The sequence below is a fragment of the Maylandia zebra genome, linkage group LG8, assembly GCF_041146795.1.
Source record: "Maylandia zebra isolate NMK-2024a linkage group LG8, Mzebra_GT3a, whole genome shotgun sequence".
NCBI classification, from domain to species: Eukaryota; Metazoa; Chordata; class Actinopteri; order Cichliformes; family Cichlidae; genus Maylandia; species Maylandia zebra.
Window position 1 is genome coordinate 2,053,299 of NC_135174.1, and position 18,115 is coordinate 2,071,413.

General features: G+C 42.2%; 1 protein-coding gene and 1 long non-coding RNA gene across 5 annotated transcripts in view; one reads left to right on the forward strand and one right to left on the reverse strand.

Annotated features, from left to right (window-relative positions):
• Window positions 1-2,409: 2,409 nt before the first annotated feature.
• On the reverse strand, window positions 2,410-3,692 carry LOC143419935 (uncharacterized). The gene is made up of 3 exons (XR_013099961.1): window positions 3,419-3,692; window positions 2,886-3,168; window positions 2,410-2,650 (listed from the first exon to the last, which is right to left on the reverse strand). It is a non-coding gene; the product is annotated as an uncharacterized LOC143419935 (long non-coding RNA).
• Window positions 3,693-7,166: 3,474 nt separating this feature from the next.
• The window catches only part of reep3b (receptor accessory protein 3b), a 33,344-nt gene continuing 22,395 nt past the window's right edge, over window positions 7,167-18,115 (forward strand). The window contains exons 1-2 of one of the 4 annotated variants that reach the window (XM_014410063.3): window positions 7,168-7,500; window positions 17,607-17,679. In XM_014410063.3, the coding sequence (XP_014265549.1) occupies window positions 7,469-7,500; window positions 17,607-17,679 (105 nt within the window). In that variant the 5' untranslated portion in view covers window positions 7,168-7,468. Of the gene's footprint in view, window positions 7,501-15,138; window positions 15,204-16,200; window positions 16,334-17,606; window positions 17,680-18,115 lie in introns of those variants that run through there. The other 3 variants (XM_076887175.1, XM_014410065.4, XM_014410064.3) reach the window with 3 other exon arrangements.

The following is an 18,115-nucleotide window of genomic DNA, read 5'->3' on the forward strand; positions in this document are numbered from 1 at the left end:
TTTGGATAATAATCTCCAGGTATTTAAATGTATCTACTTTCAAACACTTGACTCATCCCTCTTCTCTTCAGTGCATACCTTCACCTCTCTAGGCTCTGTTCCATCTGCTCCATACTCTCCTTACAGATCACTGTAGTCCATGCCTGACCTCATGTGCCAACTTGTCCAACACTATCACAAATAATGAGGGGCTCTCAGAACATCTGTGATATAATCCCAGCTGCATCTTGAACCCATCTGTTACTTCCACCCTACAGCTCACCACTGTCTCGCTGTCCTTATCGATGCCCTCCACCACGCTCGCATACTTCTCTGACACTTTTGACTTCTTCATCCAGTACCACACTTCTTCTCTTGGCACCCTATGATATGGCTTCTCTAGATCCACAAAGACACAGATCAGCTCCATCTGACCTTCTCTAGATTGCATTGGTAGTGCTCTTTCTGGGCAAGTACAGCTTCATGCTCACTAATCATTACCACTCTTTTTATCCTAGCTTTAGCTTTTTCCCATAGCTGCATGGCTCATTAATCTCTCTGTAGTTACTACTGTTCCATAGATTACTCTTGTTCCTGAAAATCGCTACCAGCACATTTTTCTCCACTCCTCAGATGTTCTCTTACTTCTTGAAGATTGTGTTAAACATATTACAGTTTTTCTCGATTGGTTTGGCTCATTTCTTGAAACCGAGATGACATTCTCAAAACCATAAGGTCATTTGGCCAAACAGTCTTACTGTCATGGTCCGCGGCCCGGCGTCCGGGGTGCTGTTGGGATGCCCACGCCCACGGGCGTGGCTGCTAACCCCACACCTGCATCCCATCCCAGGCGATCACCAGGTGGACTATTTAATCCTGCCCTACCTGCTGCTCCACGCCAGTCCGTAGTCGCCTCTCAGCGATCACAACTCGGCGTTTTTGCGAGCCACCTGCCTGTCCACCTGTCCGCCTGAGATTCGGAAGCACTATCAGCCTCGCCGTCTCGACCCTTTTGGAGCCCCCCCCCCTCTGGTTCACTCAGCCCGGCTACCTCCGTAAGACGTATACTCCACCTTCCCTCGTATGCTGCCTTTTTTCCGCACCCCAGTAATCTGTTTCTCTTTTTTGTTTTGCAGCTTCTCACAGCCCCGCTCTCGGCGTTCCCTGCGCAGTTCACCTCCCCAGTCCCTCGGTTTCTTCTGGTTCCATACGTTGTTTTTTCGGCTACCCTCACGGGACACCTTTAGTTATAATAAATTTGCTTTCTTTATTCCCTCCTACCCTGGTGTGTGTGTTCTGCTTCTGGGTCCAGCTTGCGCACGGAACTTCGGTTCATGACACTTACAGTTCTGCCCAACATTATAGCTCACTAGCAAAATCAAATATCTTTCCCCAAACTCTTCGTCCATGCTTCAAAAGCATATTCCTTTCCCATATAAAAGGTCAGTACAGTCAAAATAGCACAGATCCTTCTCAATTGCCTTGGCACATGTGCATTCATTTAGTGCTTTTGTCAAAATAACCTGGATGGTTTAGCACAACACCATGGATCCCCTGCAAAAGCTCATATCTCTCCCAAAAGAGTTTATCCATGTGTCAAAACTAAATATCCTTCCCATATAAATAGTCAATGCCCCCAAAATGCATTATACCTTTGGCATTGTTTAAGCACTGCAAGTCAAAATGCTTAGACGTTTTGTCACTGAGACACAGGTCTAGCAACAGAATACCACTATGAATAAAACTAAAAGACTTTACAGTAAAATCAGCCTCCAATAAACCACTCATACTCAAGGAAACTGTAAACATTTTCATTCGTACAAAGAAATGTTAACATTAGAGAACATACTGTGAAAAGAAAACATATACAGGATTCTGTAAATGTGAACAGTTATAAACACAAACAAAAAACAAACAAACTCTAGCCTAACATACTGTACATAAAGTTTCAGAACTATAGTACAGTAATATTTTCAGTGGTCGCCATTGTCACCCTCTCTTTCCTGGCCACCATCCTCATCCCCCTGGCCATCGACGCGCTGCTCTCTGTCAGGCCATAAATTCTCATCCACATCGCAACGGATATTTTCTCTTGCGATGCAGCGAGGGAAGAAACGGTGTGAATGTCTCAACCATCCCCTACATTGATCCCCTGTGATGTCCTCACATGCAGCAGGGCCCTCTGGTCTTGAGCCTGATGCTCATACACCCTCCACCTCCAAGCTGAAAAAAACTCCTCAATTGGATTTAGGAAAGGAGAGTAAGGGGGAAGAAACTCCATTAGCATCCGGGGATGGGTGGTGAACCAGGTTCTGATGCGTGGGCCGCGGTGGAAGTTCACATTATCCCACACAATGACATAATGTGGTAGCTGAGGTCCTTCTTCACCTCTCTCATTTTCTGGGATCAGATCAGTATAAAGGTGGTCCAAAAAATTGAGGAGCTTTTGTGTATTGTAGGGCCCTAAACTGGGAATGTGTGTGGCCACACCTCTTTCTGATATAGCGGCACACATTGTTATATTTGCTCCTCGCTGGCCTGGGACATCCACAGTGGCTCGGTGGCCAATGATGTTACGGCCACGCCTTCGACCTTTGGCCAGGTTGAAGCCAGCTTCATCAACGAACACTAGGATGTGAGGGGTTTCGTTGCCTTCTAATGCCATTATTCTCTACAATAGAATAGAAATAAATCTAATCAGTCAAGTAGAGACAGATACTGCAGGGAGGATCTAAAGTACTGTAAAAACAGGGAGTGGAAAACTGAAGACAATTTCTAGGCAAAATGCTCTAGTCACACAAAGCTGGATTATGAAGGTAAAAAGGATAACGCAAAACAAAAAAACAGTGGTAACCATGTCTTACTGTAATAGTGTTACAATGATAGACAACCAGTAGTTGACTTACATGCACATACTGGTACCGCAGCCCTTTCACTCTGTCAGAGTTTCTCTCAAATGGTACCCTGTAAATCTGTTTCATGGTCATCTGATGTTTCTGCAGTACCCGGTCTATTGTGGAGATGCTGATAGAGTTTATATTTTGGAACATTACATTGTCTAGCAGGATTGCATTACGAATCTGTCTCAGTGTGATGGCAGTATTTGCAATGACCATGTTGCATATTTCTCGTTCTTGTTGTTCATTTAGAAGTTTTCTTCTGCCACCCACTTGAGGCTGTCGTCCAATCCTAGACATACAAGTCAAAGGTCAACACTGTGAATTTGTTACAAAATGAGTTACCAATGTAATTGTACTGCTGTTTTATGGTACTAACAGTGTGATGCACTGCACAGTGACTGGAATACTATTCACAGTATTTTCTCCATTTTTTTTCTTTGTCATTTTTATAGTATCATATAACATGACATGAAGATATTACAGTACTCTAGGCCTACACACACACCAACACTGAATAGTTCAATAGCATAGTTCTGTACCTGTTTTCCCTGCGAAAGGTTTGGATGATGGAGGAGACTGTAGACCGAGGCACATTAGGCTGCACTCGGCGACCTGCCTCTGCCATTGTGAGGCGATGGTTTATAACGTGGTCAATAAGGGTGGCCCGGATTTCATCTGGGACATCATGGTGCCTCCGTGCTCCTCGGCCTCTTCCCCCTATTCCTCCACGCATTCTCACTCCTCCTCTTCTTCTTCCTCCTCTTCCTCTTCTTCTTCCTCCTCTTCCTCGAGCAGGAAGTTGCTGTTGTACTTGGCGAGGTGCTTCCATGTTCACACTGCAAATGAAACTGGCCCTGGGCCAAGCTCTGTCTATATACTTTTGGCAGCAGTCATAATCATAGACAACACCTGTCAGGTATCTAAACGACCTGTTTGATTGGTCATCTGAGATGTGGGAAACTGCTCCTTCGTTAGTTCTAATTTCACCTGATTGATTGTCAAGTACTGTCATAACTTTATCAAATGTTCCAAGACATACTTTCATGGTATTATATCTTTGACTAATTTTGACAGTTGAACAGACAATTGTGCATATGATGACTTACACAATGAAACCATGCTGATATGTTTTGGAGTGAGTAACCATTTCACTGAAAAATCAACTAATCAGTTTAGATCGCCAAGATCTATTTATTTGGAAAATGTGCTAAATGTGGGCTCATTGTGCTAACTGTAGCTACTTGTACATAATCATTTGAAAAGAAGCACAAAGTCACTTGAGACATGTACTAAAGCATTAGCAATTTGATGAAACCACTGAAAAATGACATTCTGTTGTGAACAATTGCAAGGTGGTTTGGAGATTTGTCCATGTTATTTTGAGAAAGTCAACTCGGTTTCAAGAAATGGGCCAAACCAATCGAGAAAAACTGTAATAAAAAATGTCCACGATGATGCGGCTCATCTTTGGGGAAGATCAGTGCACCTACAGGATTGACTTGGAATCAGTGATGGTGTCATGCAGAGACAACAACTTCCTTCTTAATTCACCAAAGACATTGGAGCTCATCGTGGACTTCAGGAAGAAGGAAAGGTTACTCAGCCATTACTCGTTAACAGGAAGTGTATGGAGAAGGTTTCAGTTTCCTGGTTTTTGGGAGTCCACATCACGGCGGACTTGACCAGTGGTGTTAACACAGCTGAGGTGGTGAATAAGGCCCAGCAAAGACTTCATTTCCTGAGTGTGATAACAAAAACAAAACCCCCAACAACATCCACCTCAAACTGCTGGTATCCTGATATCGCTGCTCAATAGAAAGATTACTGACGCATCGTCTCTGTGTGTGGTTTTCCAGCTGCACAGCGGCACAAAGCACTTCAGCAGGTTATCAGAGTTGCCCAGAGAAAAGTCAGTTTGCCCTCTCTGGAGAAACTTCACAATACCCACTGTTTCAGGAAAGGCCCCAAATTTTGTGTGACCCATCACACACATATCAAGATCTTTTAAATTGCTGCCATCAGGCAGACAATACAGGACAATAAAATCAAGGGCAAATAGGCTAAAAAAAGAGTTTCTACCCCACAGCCATTCAAAGATTAAACGCAATTAAAGTATAATTTCTAATTATTATCAATGAGATTGATGCAATCTCCTGTATATTGGGGGCCACGATGGCTGGTTGAGGGTGTGTTCAGGCCAGATTAGTACTAAGACCGAGAAAATGTGATGAATAAACACTTACAGCTGGCAGTCACTATTGTAATGATAAAGTGAAATTTACACTTTGATCTGAGCAGCAAAGCTCTGCTAATATTTCCTGACTCATTTTTACAGGCTTCACACTCTGAATAAAAACACACACACTAAACAATATGTATTATGTATGTCTATGATTCTATTTTGACTTCTTTCAGTTGAATGATTGGGACAAAGAGAGATTGTTGCTTTAATTTCATTTTAAAGTTGCCTGGTGTAATTACTGGGATGCAGAAGTAAAAATTCAACCGCCACCACTGCAGTGTACTCACAAAGAAAGACCCAAACACCTTGCGTAATGGGAATTGCCTTTTACCAGAGGCTGATCTTCAGAATACAGCATATTTGTTCTGTTTGGTTTGTCTGCAAATGTGTATGTTTCTAATTAATGTTGTTGCTCTCTATGACATTAGACCAGTGAGCAGCTGAGGGTGAGGAGGTGTTTTCTGTTCAGCCCTGAGCCTCTGATGCTTTCCCAGACAGATTGTGTGACCAGACAGGCTCCTCTGGGAATCTCCTCGCTGAGCTACACGCTGTAGCAGCCGCCTTCATGAATAACAAGTAGCTATAAAACCAGACCCCCCTCCCAGTCTTACCCACATGCCTGAACATACCTGCACAATACACTAACATGTCTGCATGGGTTTACAAATATCCTGATACAGAAAGGCACAAGCTCATAGCTGCAATTGTACAAGCTCAGATGCTGTTATTACTTAGATTATTATTACCTAAATTATTATTATTACCTAAATTATTATTATTACCTAAAGCAGACACACACAAAGAAGCGCCATTCTGAAAGCTGACAGATGGGGTTTGTGTGTACTGATTACAGTTAGGTCCGTGAGTATTTACGCGATGACACAGTTTGTGTTATATTGCCTCCGTACACTACCACGGTAGAGTTTAAATCAAACAATCAAGAATTGCAGATTCTTACCTTTAATTCAAAGGGATGGCAAAAGTGTTTTTGTACATAGTCCCCATTTTCAGGTGATCAAAAGTAATTGGACATTTGACCAAAAAGCAGTTTCATGGTTGAGGATGGCTTAAGCAGATTAAAAAAAATCTGGGGTTGATTCAAATGTTGAACTTGTATTTGGAGGCTGTTTACTGGAACTCTCAATATGAGGTCCACATAGATGTCAGTGCAAGTGAAGAAGGCCATCACTAAAAAAAAGGCCAAATCAACAATGAATGTAACCACAAAGATGATGAAACACAGCTAACGTGTGGAATTCTGTCTGTGGTTAAGAAAATGACTTCAGAAGCCGTCATGAATGTAAACACAGAGGGTTTCACAACAAAGTGCAAACCGCTGGTTAAACTCAAGAATGGGAAGGGCAGATTAGGCTTTGCCAGAAAACAGAGCTTGCACAGTTCTGTAAAATATTTTTGGACAGATGAGACCAAGATGAATTTGGTACCAGGTGAACCAAAAAGACTGAAGAAAGAAAAGAACAGCTGATGATCTGTTATGGCATGCACGAGTGCCTATGGAGTCAGGTCACTAGTGCTTATTGACCATTACATGACAAAACACTTTTCTGCATAACAACAAGAAACAGACACTTTTTATTTGGCCCATTGGACTTTATGAAATGCTTCAATATTACTTACCCTGATGTACAGTAACCACCTAACCCTTTGCTTTCCAACGTTTATGCGATTAAAGGCATTGTTTATTTTAAAAAATCGTGCTTTCACTTTTAGGTTATTCAAAATGTATTTTGTATAATAACAGCTACAGACATGAAGACTGAACGTAAGGTGGAGGTCAAAGGGCGCGCACCTGCCGTTTTCATGCTCTGAAAAATATTTCCCTCGTGGTTGGCTAGAGCTCGCCACGAATCGACAGCAGACCAATCGGAGCACAGTAACTGAGTTTAAAATGCCACTTGCTTAACCAAATGGATGTGATTGGCTAGCCAAACGTGGCCAGCCAATTACAATTTCAGGTTCGTCGTAAACAGACTGCACTGGCCAATAGCATATGCGGAGGGAGGGTGTTTATTTTCCCTAATGACGACAGCACCTTTCTTGTGCCAGGAACTGAGCAGCGAAGCAGAGAAGGAAGGAGGAAATCTGATGGGAGGGAGCGACTACAGCAGGAATATTTAGGATACGCGCTTCGTCGTGTAGCTATGACTCCAAGGACACTGCAGTGAGGTGTTCCTGGTGTGTTGGCTAGCTGATGTACGACGAGATTAGCTAGCTGTTTCTGTTTACCGAAGTTTGGGCTGAAAAGTTCACGGCGGTGCGGGATCGGCGTTTAACATTATTATTGGCTCTGTTCTACTGCTGAAACAGACCTACAGATACAGAAGACATGGTGTCCTGGATGATTTCGAGATGCGTTGTGTAAGTACAGAGACCGCTCAAGGAGAACTTTCCTCGTTTTATGAGCAGCCGCTGTTTGCCTGGCCTGCTTGGCTAACCCGTTGTCGTGCTTAAGCTAAGTGGAGGCTCGAGTCATTTAAACTTGTACATTCGCTCTAAAACAACATCGCTTACGTCCATGCAGAGCTACAAAGTTGTTCTGTTTATGAAATCTAGTGTTGTGGGGACGCAAGGTATGTAATCTTGTCTGAAGCTAATGCTAACAGAGTCATAGCCATCCGTGGTGCTGGTGAGTCAGTCCTAAGGAACTGTGACTATTGTGAAGTGGAACTTTACAAGCCTTTACATGTTCCACTGTGAAGGAGTGTCAGGTACAGCTGTCAGCCTGGAGATATAACTAACCAGCAATGCCCGGTTCAACCTGTTATCCACAATGTTGTCAAGATGCATGAAGAAGTGCGCTGCTATAAGTGGGGGACGGATTTGGTTACTGGATAGTTATTAAATATCCAATGGCATATCACTGGATATTACGTTGAAATTACGTATGATTAAAGCAGGTGTTTAATGTGTTGGGAGCATGAGAGACATGTTGATCTGGTAAGGAAAACAGTAACTTGGGAGTCGACATAATTCCTTTCTTCCCGTCTGCTCCTCCCTGTGTCTGCATACGTCCACAGGGTAATGGCGGATAGGAACACCAAAAGCCCTCTGGGGAGAGAATAAATGCTCCTCATTTTTAACTAGTACAGCCTGTTACTGTATAATGAACACAGTCATGGGCTGACGGTGCTGCACTTGGGCAGTTATGACAGAAAGAAGGTGTGTTATTGTCTTAGACCAATAATTACATGCACACACATTCCTTCTAATTTTAGATTCATTTGAACAAAAGGAAAATTGTATAGCCAAGTGTACAAACCACATTCGCCTGTACAAATTGTAGCTAGAGTGATAATTTTCATTTTACTTGGACAATAACTTATCCCAATCCTGCTGAGAAAAAGCCTTTAAATCAGCATGCGGTCCATTACACATGCTCTTTTCCAGTTGCTGGTTTGACATTCAGTGTAATTTTGTTTAGTCACACATTTATTACAGTCTGCTATATGCTTATGCATCGCCACAAAGAGACTGTTATCTCCTACACAGATAATGTGGCGAGTGTTACCATCTTTTTGCATCTCTCCACGATCTCATAGCTGGTGTATTTTATTATAGCTGAAATAAATAAGGTTGTGTCTACACATAACAGACAACTTGTTGTTAAAAAAGTTCTGTACTTAGACCCCATTTTTACTTTAACTTGCTAAAGAAACGCCAGCGGTAACAGTTTAACAGGCATCAAATTGTATTTTTGCTCCCACAAGATGATTCCAAAAAGCTGTTGGTGGAACATTCAGCATATCTAAAGTGGAGGACAACATCTCAGATGAACAATTGCTGAAAGTCATTAAATGAGAAGAAAGAGGACAGAAGTTTCAGACTCTCCTTTGCACGTTGTGTCAATCAGCTGCCACAGCAGCTCTGCCTCGACTCATTGATAACAGGTAGTCAGAAATGTGTATAGAAGGACTTTGTGTTGGTATCCTCAGATGCATGTTACCATTTTGGAATCAGCTTTGTGCCACAGCTTAAAATGTTTGCAGTTGCTAATGTTGTAGAAATGCTAAAGGTAACATAATGTATCTAATAGCGTTTAACACTACTGCCTCCTCCACAGTCAGCACCAGCATGTGACTGATTCACAACGACTTTTTAGTAAAAGAGCTTAAACAGTGTGGTACTGGTACTGACTATTACATGTTTGCTGTTGTGATGTCCCTACTTGTGAATATCCATTTTTATGGACATTGCTTACTTTTCACATCTATTTTCCTATCTGTTTTTTTCCTTATGCTTTTATTTGGCTCTAACTCATTTTCATATAGAGTTCATGTTATCTATATGTTAAAGCCATAAAGAACGGCACACAAGGATATAATACTGTGAAATAAGGCAACAGCACAGATGACGTGGCAAGCATGCAGTAACAGCAATCAGTCAAAGTCACTGCCACAGGCCCAGTTTGATTAAGGCAAACCCCAGGCTAGAGCTTTGGTTGGTTTAGCCCATTAGGCTGTGCAAGTGACCTATGTGTTTAGGCTAATGCAGGAAAACATCCCCTCTGTAAGCAGTGTCCTCATGGTCACCACCAAAAAAGGAAAGCAAGTCTTCAATTTGAGATCAAGGACTTCTGTCACTCTGCAAAGAGAACATGTAGGTATAACTAACGGTTTCTGTAGTGCACAGGGAAACCCTGGAAGTGTCACCGTAACATAGGGATAGAATCCAAGAGTTGACATTGTTCTATTTTAAGGTGATGAACTCAGCATGAGGAAAAGAGCAGCAGCACCTCATTCTTACGCGTTTCCTTTTCACTTCAGTGTATCTCCCTTTCAGCAGCTATTTCCCTCGTCTGATTGTGCCGCAGTAGAAAAATAAATCAAAGGCTGATTTTCAACCTGTTTCTAATTTTAGGCAGCACCCTCACAAGTCTGCAAGTTAATGTGCCAAATTTTTGTGCCTTTCTTCAAGTCTGTGTATTCAGCTTGTTTCATAGTTGCCGCGTCCTTTTAAGTTTAGCGACAAAGATGTTTGAGTAACCTGCTTCAGAGATAACGATAATATAACAAAGGAAGCAGTGATTAAAAGACACAGTGGGATTTCAGCATGCTCAGCTGTACAGGTCCAAAAAAGTTTTCCTTCAAAAGAAAGTTTTTGTTGTAGAAGCTCGCCTGTCTCTGCCCGTCTGAGACCCTCACGTTCACTTGTATTGAGGGGAACAAAGTCAATATTCATGCACCAGCTTCACTGTGCTAATGTGTGTGTATTATCCTAACCATAGCTCTCTAGCTAACCACCATGTGGCGCACCATTACATGCCAGCTAGCCAACTTCAGTAACCCTACAAATCAGGCCGCTGTGTGGTTGTGTCTTTATTTATATCCAGTGATAGCAGAGCTGTATGTTTTAGTTTTTCAGAACTCCCTCAGTCAGAAAACGTCCATCATCTTTAGATAGAAACTAGCGATCTAACTCTGTGCTAACTTGTAACGCTGTTAAACTTCTTAAATCCTGTTTTTCATGGATGCTTGTGTGTTCAGCTGGATTGTCACACCTTTTAGAGCAGCCACACTGATCATTTGGACGGTTTTTGACTCAGCAGTGTTTGAGTTTGGGAACTTAAGAGGAGTTTGGACCCAGAAACAGCCATTGACTGTGTTTTTAGTGGAAAAGTCATGTAATCAAGTTCTTATTCCTAAGGCTCAAACCAGATGGTGGGAGGTAAAATCTTGGATATCTCTGGGTCTCCCACTCCTCCTCTCTTCATTGTGTGTGTGTCTCCTGTGTGTTTTTCTTCTGTGTTTTTTTTTGTTTTTTTTTTTAAACACTGCTCTGTGTTTCTCTGTTCTTTCCTTCCACCTCCATCCATCTGGTTTTTGGTGGTGTACGATGTCAGGAAGCCAGGGAAACTGACCTGTCGCCCAGAGTCAAAACCCATCTGAAAGCATTATTTTCACAGCTGCATGCAGAGAGAGGAAGGGGTGGGGCTGTGCTGAAATGAAGCTAAGAGGAAATCAGAGGGAATATAAAGAAATGGACAGATGCTAGTTTTGGCATGATGACATTCAACATGTTTTCTGTGAGTATTTGTAGTTTTCTTTCTTATCCTCGTGCACAGGATACGTTTAAGATCACGAAAAATGTCAACGTGCTCTTGCTACCATAGTAACTATCTAAATGTTTCCTAATAGATTTTTTTAATATAAAAATATACGACACTCCTGTTGTTGTACTAAAGTGGTACTCACAGAGGTCAGACACCATGGCATCAGTAAAGATGAAACCTCTATGTAAAGTCTGTACCAGAAGCATGCCAAGGGTGTGACATACAAAACAAGGAGTCCAGCCTGGGAACGATAGACCTCCGTGTAGATGGGACACAGCTGAAAGTCTAAAGGAATCTCTTTGATCCTGAATGATTCAGTTTAAAATAAATATTAGTACATAAATCAGCACAGTCACATGACCCATAGTAATCTAATTAGGCCATGTGAAGCTCGATGACAGGAGGACATTTGATACTTTTTTCAAACTTCAGATTTGTCCTCAATTCGTCTTATGCCAGGTTCTGCTCTGGTGTTAGTTTGCACAGGTCTTTGGCTAAACAGAGTAAAGGACTGCACAGTAACTGTAGTTTAAGTGTAAATAATAATGTCTTGGTTAGCATGTTAGTTTTCTAAAACCAGAAGGGACCATATTTGGATGATGTGGTACAGTATTAAGTTGTTAGCAAGCTGTGAAACACAAACACATGTGCTAATTAGTGCTAACACTAGACTTTCATTCACGAAGACTGAGGCTCTGTTTCATACAGAAGCTATTTTAAAATGCCATTAAAAATACTGAAGAAGGTGCAAACACAGTGGAGAGGTCCAGTTCAAGCCTCAAACAGGACGATTGGCTAAAGTTCCCAAGTCAGGAGCCGTGTCAGATCAAAGTGGCTGCACTCCAGCGTCATAAGTAAATTCACCCACTTTACAGTAACTGTCGATAGAGGAACAGAACATTACTTTTACTAGGTAACGTATCAAAGTTGATAGCTATGGGGATGGAGGCCAGATTCACTGGCCGGTTTGCTGTTGCAGCACGTACGGTAGCTGCTTCTTCACAGTTTCTTGTTTTGCACATCACCAACCAGAACCTGCACCAGGTGAAGAAACGACTGGTGCGACTGCGCTGAGCTCAGTGTAGTTGTAGAGCAGAACAAAGACTACTGTGGCTGCTGCAGTCTGAAAGGGTGAAGTAGCAGTGACTCTGCAGAATGAGAAACTGCCCGAAGAATTGGCTGAGTATATTACTCAGTTATTTTTTTATAAATAGTTTGCAGAGAATTACAGAAAAGACAGATTAAAATGCATTAATTTAATAATGTAAGACAGTGTGCTGAGAAACAAGCTGCAAGTGCATTAAGAAGGATTCACTCACCCTTCCAAGTCATCAAATTCAGCTGTTTCATTGCCCTTATTGTGACAGGTGTATAAATCAAGCACCTAACCATGCAGACTGCTTCTACAAACATGATGGATGCCACCTGTGCAACAAGTACAGCTGTGAAGTTGCCTTACTGCTAAATATTCCACAGTTGGTGGTATTGTAAGTGGAAGCAACTGGGAAATGACAGCAACTCAGTCACAAAGTGGGGTCAGCTGATGTGGAGACACAGCGTGTGCAGAGTTGCCAAGCATCAGTCACTCAGAACAGTGCTTCATGGAGTGGCTTTCCATAGCTCAACAGCTGCATCCACAGTGTTACGTGTCGTGACTGGACTCGAGAGCAGTAGAGATGTTCTCTGCAGTGACAATCACACGTCTTCTGTCAGGCCAACAGATGAGTCTGGGTTTGACAGTTGCCAAAAGAAGGTTAGCGGTCTGACTGCACTGTGCCAAATGTGAAGTTTGTTGGAAGGTGGATTATGGTGTGGCGTTGTTTATCAGAAGTTGTGGCGCAATCCAATATAACCTCTCTGAGATGAGCCAGGAATTCTCGGGATCAGTGCCTGAACACACAAATGTGCTTCTTGAAGAATGGTCAGAAATGTCCAATAACACTCCTAAACCTCGTGGAAAGCCTTCCCAGAAGAGTTTGAAGTTGATATAGCTGCAAAGGGTGGGCCAGCATGTATTTATAGACAGACATGCAGTACAGTGTATGTGCATGACCTGTCCAGAAAATCTCTGGGAACTATTTTCCCTCCAGTTCTTAAAAAAAGTTTGAAATAAAGCTTTATTGCTCTTGATCTTGGAATGGGCATTGATTGGCTGCTGATGTTTTGATTTTGTGTGGCTTAAATATTTTTATAATAAAATGTATGAAATAGCTCAGGTGACTCCTGCTGAGACAAATCCACTCTTAAGGTTTGATTTTCCTGCCTGTGATTGTCCTACTTTCCTGGAGGAACCTTCCACACCCGCCTTCACTTTCCTGCATAACATACCGTCCTTTAAGTTTAACAGCGTTCACCACCAATATGGGTACTCATGGATTTGTTACCAAGTAATATCTTTGCCTACGTGACAGCAGATGTGGAAGACTCACTTTACATCTTCGGCCACATACAGCTCTCTTTGATTTTAAGTGGGCTGGACTTTCATTGGGAAAGTAAATTCCCAATGAACTAAAAACATTTAACTGGACATTTAATCTCTGAGTAAGAGTGTGTGTGACGAGTCGTCTAATCGTTGCTGCTGTCAGGAGTCGGTACAAGGCGTGGCTGTAGCTGCGGTGGTAGAGCAGGTCACCTACTAATCAGAAGGTTGGTGTTTGGTCCCCGTCTGCTCCAGTGCATGGCAAGTATCCTTGGCTAAGATACTAACCCCAAGGTGTCTCTGCTCCACCGTCAGATTATAGAACATATCTTACATGCAGGAAGAGTGCTTGTGTGACTGGGTGAATGAGGCAGGTTGTGTAAAGCATGTGCTCAGAGTAGAAAAGCGCTATATAAGAACCAGTCCATTTACTAGTCATTTAATTGAATTATTTTCGTATAGCATCAATAGCTGTAGTGGAGATTTTTATCAGTGGGACAGGCTGTAAAATGTGTGAAAATACAGTTAAAAGAAGAAGAAATCAGTGGGCCTGACTGCAGTGTTTTCTGGGCTGATTCTGAATCTTGGACCTTATGTTTGACACCCTTGGTATGGCGAGACCAGGACGTCCTTGCAGGCTCTTGTCCCTGTGTGTCTGGGTAGTCCAGGGTCTGATCTTGGCAGCTTTCCTGTCTGCTTTAAACGCTCACACAAAACCCATTCAGCACCAGAACAGAGAAACAGGATTCAGGTACAGAGTTTTGTTTTCCGTCGGTGGCTCGGCTGTGTGCTTCTCTGCCCTTTATCGAACAAAAAGCACATTTTTGAACCTGCACTGACATGACGCAGAGACGTGACGAGCGTGTGAAGTCTTGGTTACCTCGATGTTTCTATAGCGACAGCTGGAATATAAACAGCTCTGTTTGTTGGCAGCTCGCTGGTTACTGAGGGGACTGTGGTCCGAGGCGGTGTGTCTGTGTACGATACTGTATCCGTGAAGTCTGTGGTTAGAGATTTTTATAGTGCAAAAATGATTTAAAGGCTTCCATGTTTCCTAGAAGTCTGAAAGTTGTTCATAACTAATCAGTAAATAAGCCGATTATTTACAGCCACGGGGCAGTAAATACTCAAAGGATCCGTTCTTGGTTGCTGAGCTCTTGGTAAAATCCTCAACATGTAGCAGAAGGGTTAAATCAGCTCCTTTATTCTTACACCATCATGAGATTATCTGATATTTTTGTCTTTATAAATGTCGAAACATTTTGCAAACATGAAAGTATTTATGTTGTATCCCATCACTGCTGTTGATGTAAGTGATCAGAGTGATCGGGCACTGGAAGGCGGAGTCTTGTTTTTCTTTTAATCTGATCCAATACTGGATGATTAGAATGATCGATGTCTCCGGCCTGTTCTTGCTTCCTTGTGAGGCGTGTTCGGTATTATGAACATCAGTTCCTGTTCCAGCTGCTCGTGAGAGGAGGCTGTGTGCCTGTCTGTGGCTGCAGCGCTGTATCGTGTTGGGTGCTAACTGGAGAAGTTGAAGATGGCACTGATATGGATGATGGTATTTCTCTGGATCCAGGCTACACTTGGGTACGAGAGATTCTGTTTAGTCCAAATCTGTGTTTAGCAGATACCATTTAATCTGCTTTGGCTGTTTCCTCTGTACAGAGTTTCTCACAGGCTTCTTATCATTTGGTTTTCTCTGGTGTTTGCAGTGCTGTTGTGAGACTGGTCAGGTGCATTTGAGTGGAGGCACAAACAGACTACAGCATTAAGATCAGGATTATTTGATTTGGATGGAGAGGATCGTCCCACGCTTATGCGAGCATGTCTGGACTCGCTGTAGCCGCTGCTGTTGTCATGGTAGCTAGCGGCAGTCCGGTAAAACTCATGAAGCCCGTCTTTCTAACGTGTGTGTTTTAATCGTTTCCCGTGAACATCCGCAGAATTAAAGCACTGAAATCTTTATGATGTTAACATGAATCATTCTCACAGTTAGCACAAATTGAAGACCACAAAAATGTTGGGACTTTCTGCAAGACAGGGAGCAGGTCCATGACCACTCCCAGTCAGCTGCAGTCTTCAAAGCAACTTTAATGCGTTCAGACGACAGCAGTAAGACACGGCGAGTCTATCATTCGTCTGGTTTTTGTTTGATATGGGGCTAGTTTGGCAATTACATCGATTCTGTTTGTTATAATACAGCGATTAACCATTAAAATGAACAAAATCACAATTCTGTTTCCATCTACATGTATAGAAAATACAACTACACAAATGTAGTTGCTTCCATTCAGAGTCTAGCCAGAACCTTCAGACTTACAACAGAAATGCCCCCACAAAGAGCCATGCAGTTGCTACAAAATGTCTACATAATGTCAGCAAATTCACTTTTATAAAAGAACAAAAAGAGCGCGACTAGTTTAGTCTCCTCTTCCAGAGAGGCGCTCGCAGGTACTGGGACAGCCAGATTGCAGTAGTTTGCTGATTGCAATTAGACAGACATTATTTGCAAACCTTTGCCAATCTGTGTGAGAGTGATTGCAATCAGACAGCTATGTTCCAGCTGTGTACCTAAACCTTGCTTTGTGATCAAAAGTGGTGAGACTGTTGCATCCTGGTCCATGCTCGACCTCTCAGCCACTACATAAGTTAGTTATTTATTCATTTTTGTGAAAAACCCCCAAGAACAACCAAACAGTCCAGTAAAACTAGACAAGGTAAGCAGGGTAAAACAAGGTAACCCACAACATTGCTGATGGCTACTAGCTAACTAGCTAAAAGAGTAAAAGTTCTTTACTGGTTTTATTCTGTCCTATCGACGAGTCAGACAGCTTTAAGAAAAGACTGGTGACAATTTCCACACTTTTTACGTTAAATGTGACGTACAAAAACTGCAATGATACTAAAGCACTTATTTTGTGCTGTAGCCATGCTGTGCTTCTCCTGTCTGTCAGTGTTTCCTGTAATCTGTGCAGCTGAGTAATGTTGATGGCAGCTGACAAACTGAATGCCGCCCAAGAAGCTGTGTGTTCTTATGTGGTGCACAGTCAGGGTATATCTAGCTTGTGCATACTGGAGAGACCTGCACACTGTGCTGTAGACAGAGTAACCTCAGTGCAAGAGGAGCTTAAGGAAGAGGGATTGGAGGAAAGGAGTGTCCCACTTTAAATTTATCGAGTCGCTTATCTTGCATTGTGAGTCACTCCTTCACAGGCTTCTACCATGAACAGTATATGGTGTTTACCTAGTGTGGGTGTGTAGATGTTCATTGTTTTGCTGTGTGTAACGAGAGCTCTCCTAACGTCATCTGAAACGCTTGATCCTTTATTGCTCGTTGTGCAGTTTCTCTTTCGTTCAGGTGAAATTCAGTATATAATTAAAAAAACGAGGCCTGCACAGTCAAAAGCACCTCAGCTTCAGAAACCCAGCTTCACATTCTTCATATGATTTTCTCTGCTTGAATCTTAGCACACAGTCCTGAGTGAACAGTGCAGTATTTTGGGGTAGTGTTGAAAACTGCATAGAAACCAAACTGTTGCATTATATGACAGAGGAAAGTGGGATATAAATGAGTCCCCACATTGTTCAGATGCAAGAAATGATGGTTTTTAACAATAAAAACGCAGTTTTGGACGTTTGCCTTAGCTTGCATGGTGGCACTGCAGGCTTTCAGCAGTGTATGCATTGGTACAAACAAACCAACATAAAAATAATTTCTTGTATACATGTGAAACAGAATGTATAAACCTGCAGCACTGGTTCACCACTCAGTATCTACTGTATCATATACACCATGTACGGGCCCGTCTTCGCTATGTATGCCTGCTGATCAGCGTGTTGAAATAGGGTGTGGGTTTAAAGGCAAAGCTGTGTTTCCACATACCAGCGATGTTACAGTGCAGAGAACTTTCCTGTTAAACTTTACTAGAGAAACTGTATTTGTGTTGATTAAATTTGAGAGAAGTTGTCATGTGTTCTGTCTCCATGCAGGCTGCTGTTTGGGACTCTGTATCCTGCGTACTACTCTTACAAAGCTGTCAAGACCAAAAATGTTAAGGAATATGTAAGTTCAGAAATATTACTTTTTATTTACTTCTCTTCTCCTGCATGACTTCATCTCACACACAGACACACTGTGGGGGGGTGAGGGGGGGGGGGTCTAAGTTATTAACATTTGTTAATGTTGTTTTTAAACATTAGAAAACATTTCATTTCAACAACTTCGACAAATTAGGAGGTAACGTGGGCCAAAATGATCTGGAGCATGATTATAGCTTTTTCACTTAATGAGTAATTATTCCAGCAGGCATGCAAATGAATAATATCATCAAGTGACGTCATTTTGTATGTGAATGCGTCCAGCATGGTCCTGCTGACACAGCCGTCGTGCTTCATGTGCTTCATGTGCTGTCTGCATATGTCAGTGAAACTGAACATATGATGTTGTAAGTTTAAAATGTATATCTTATTTTCATCATTATGTACCTTTTTCAAAATAA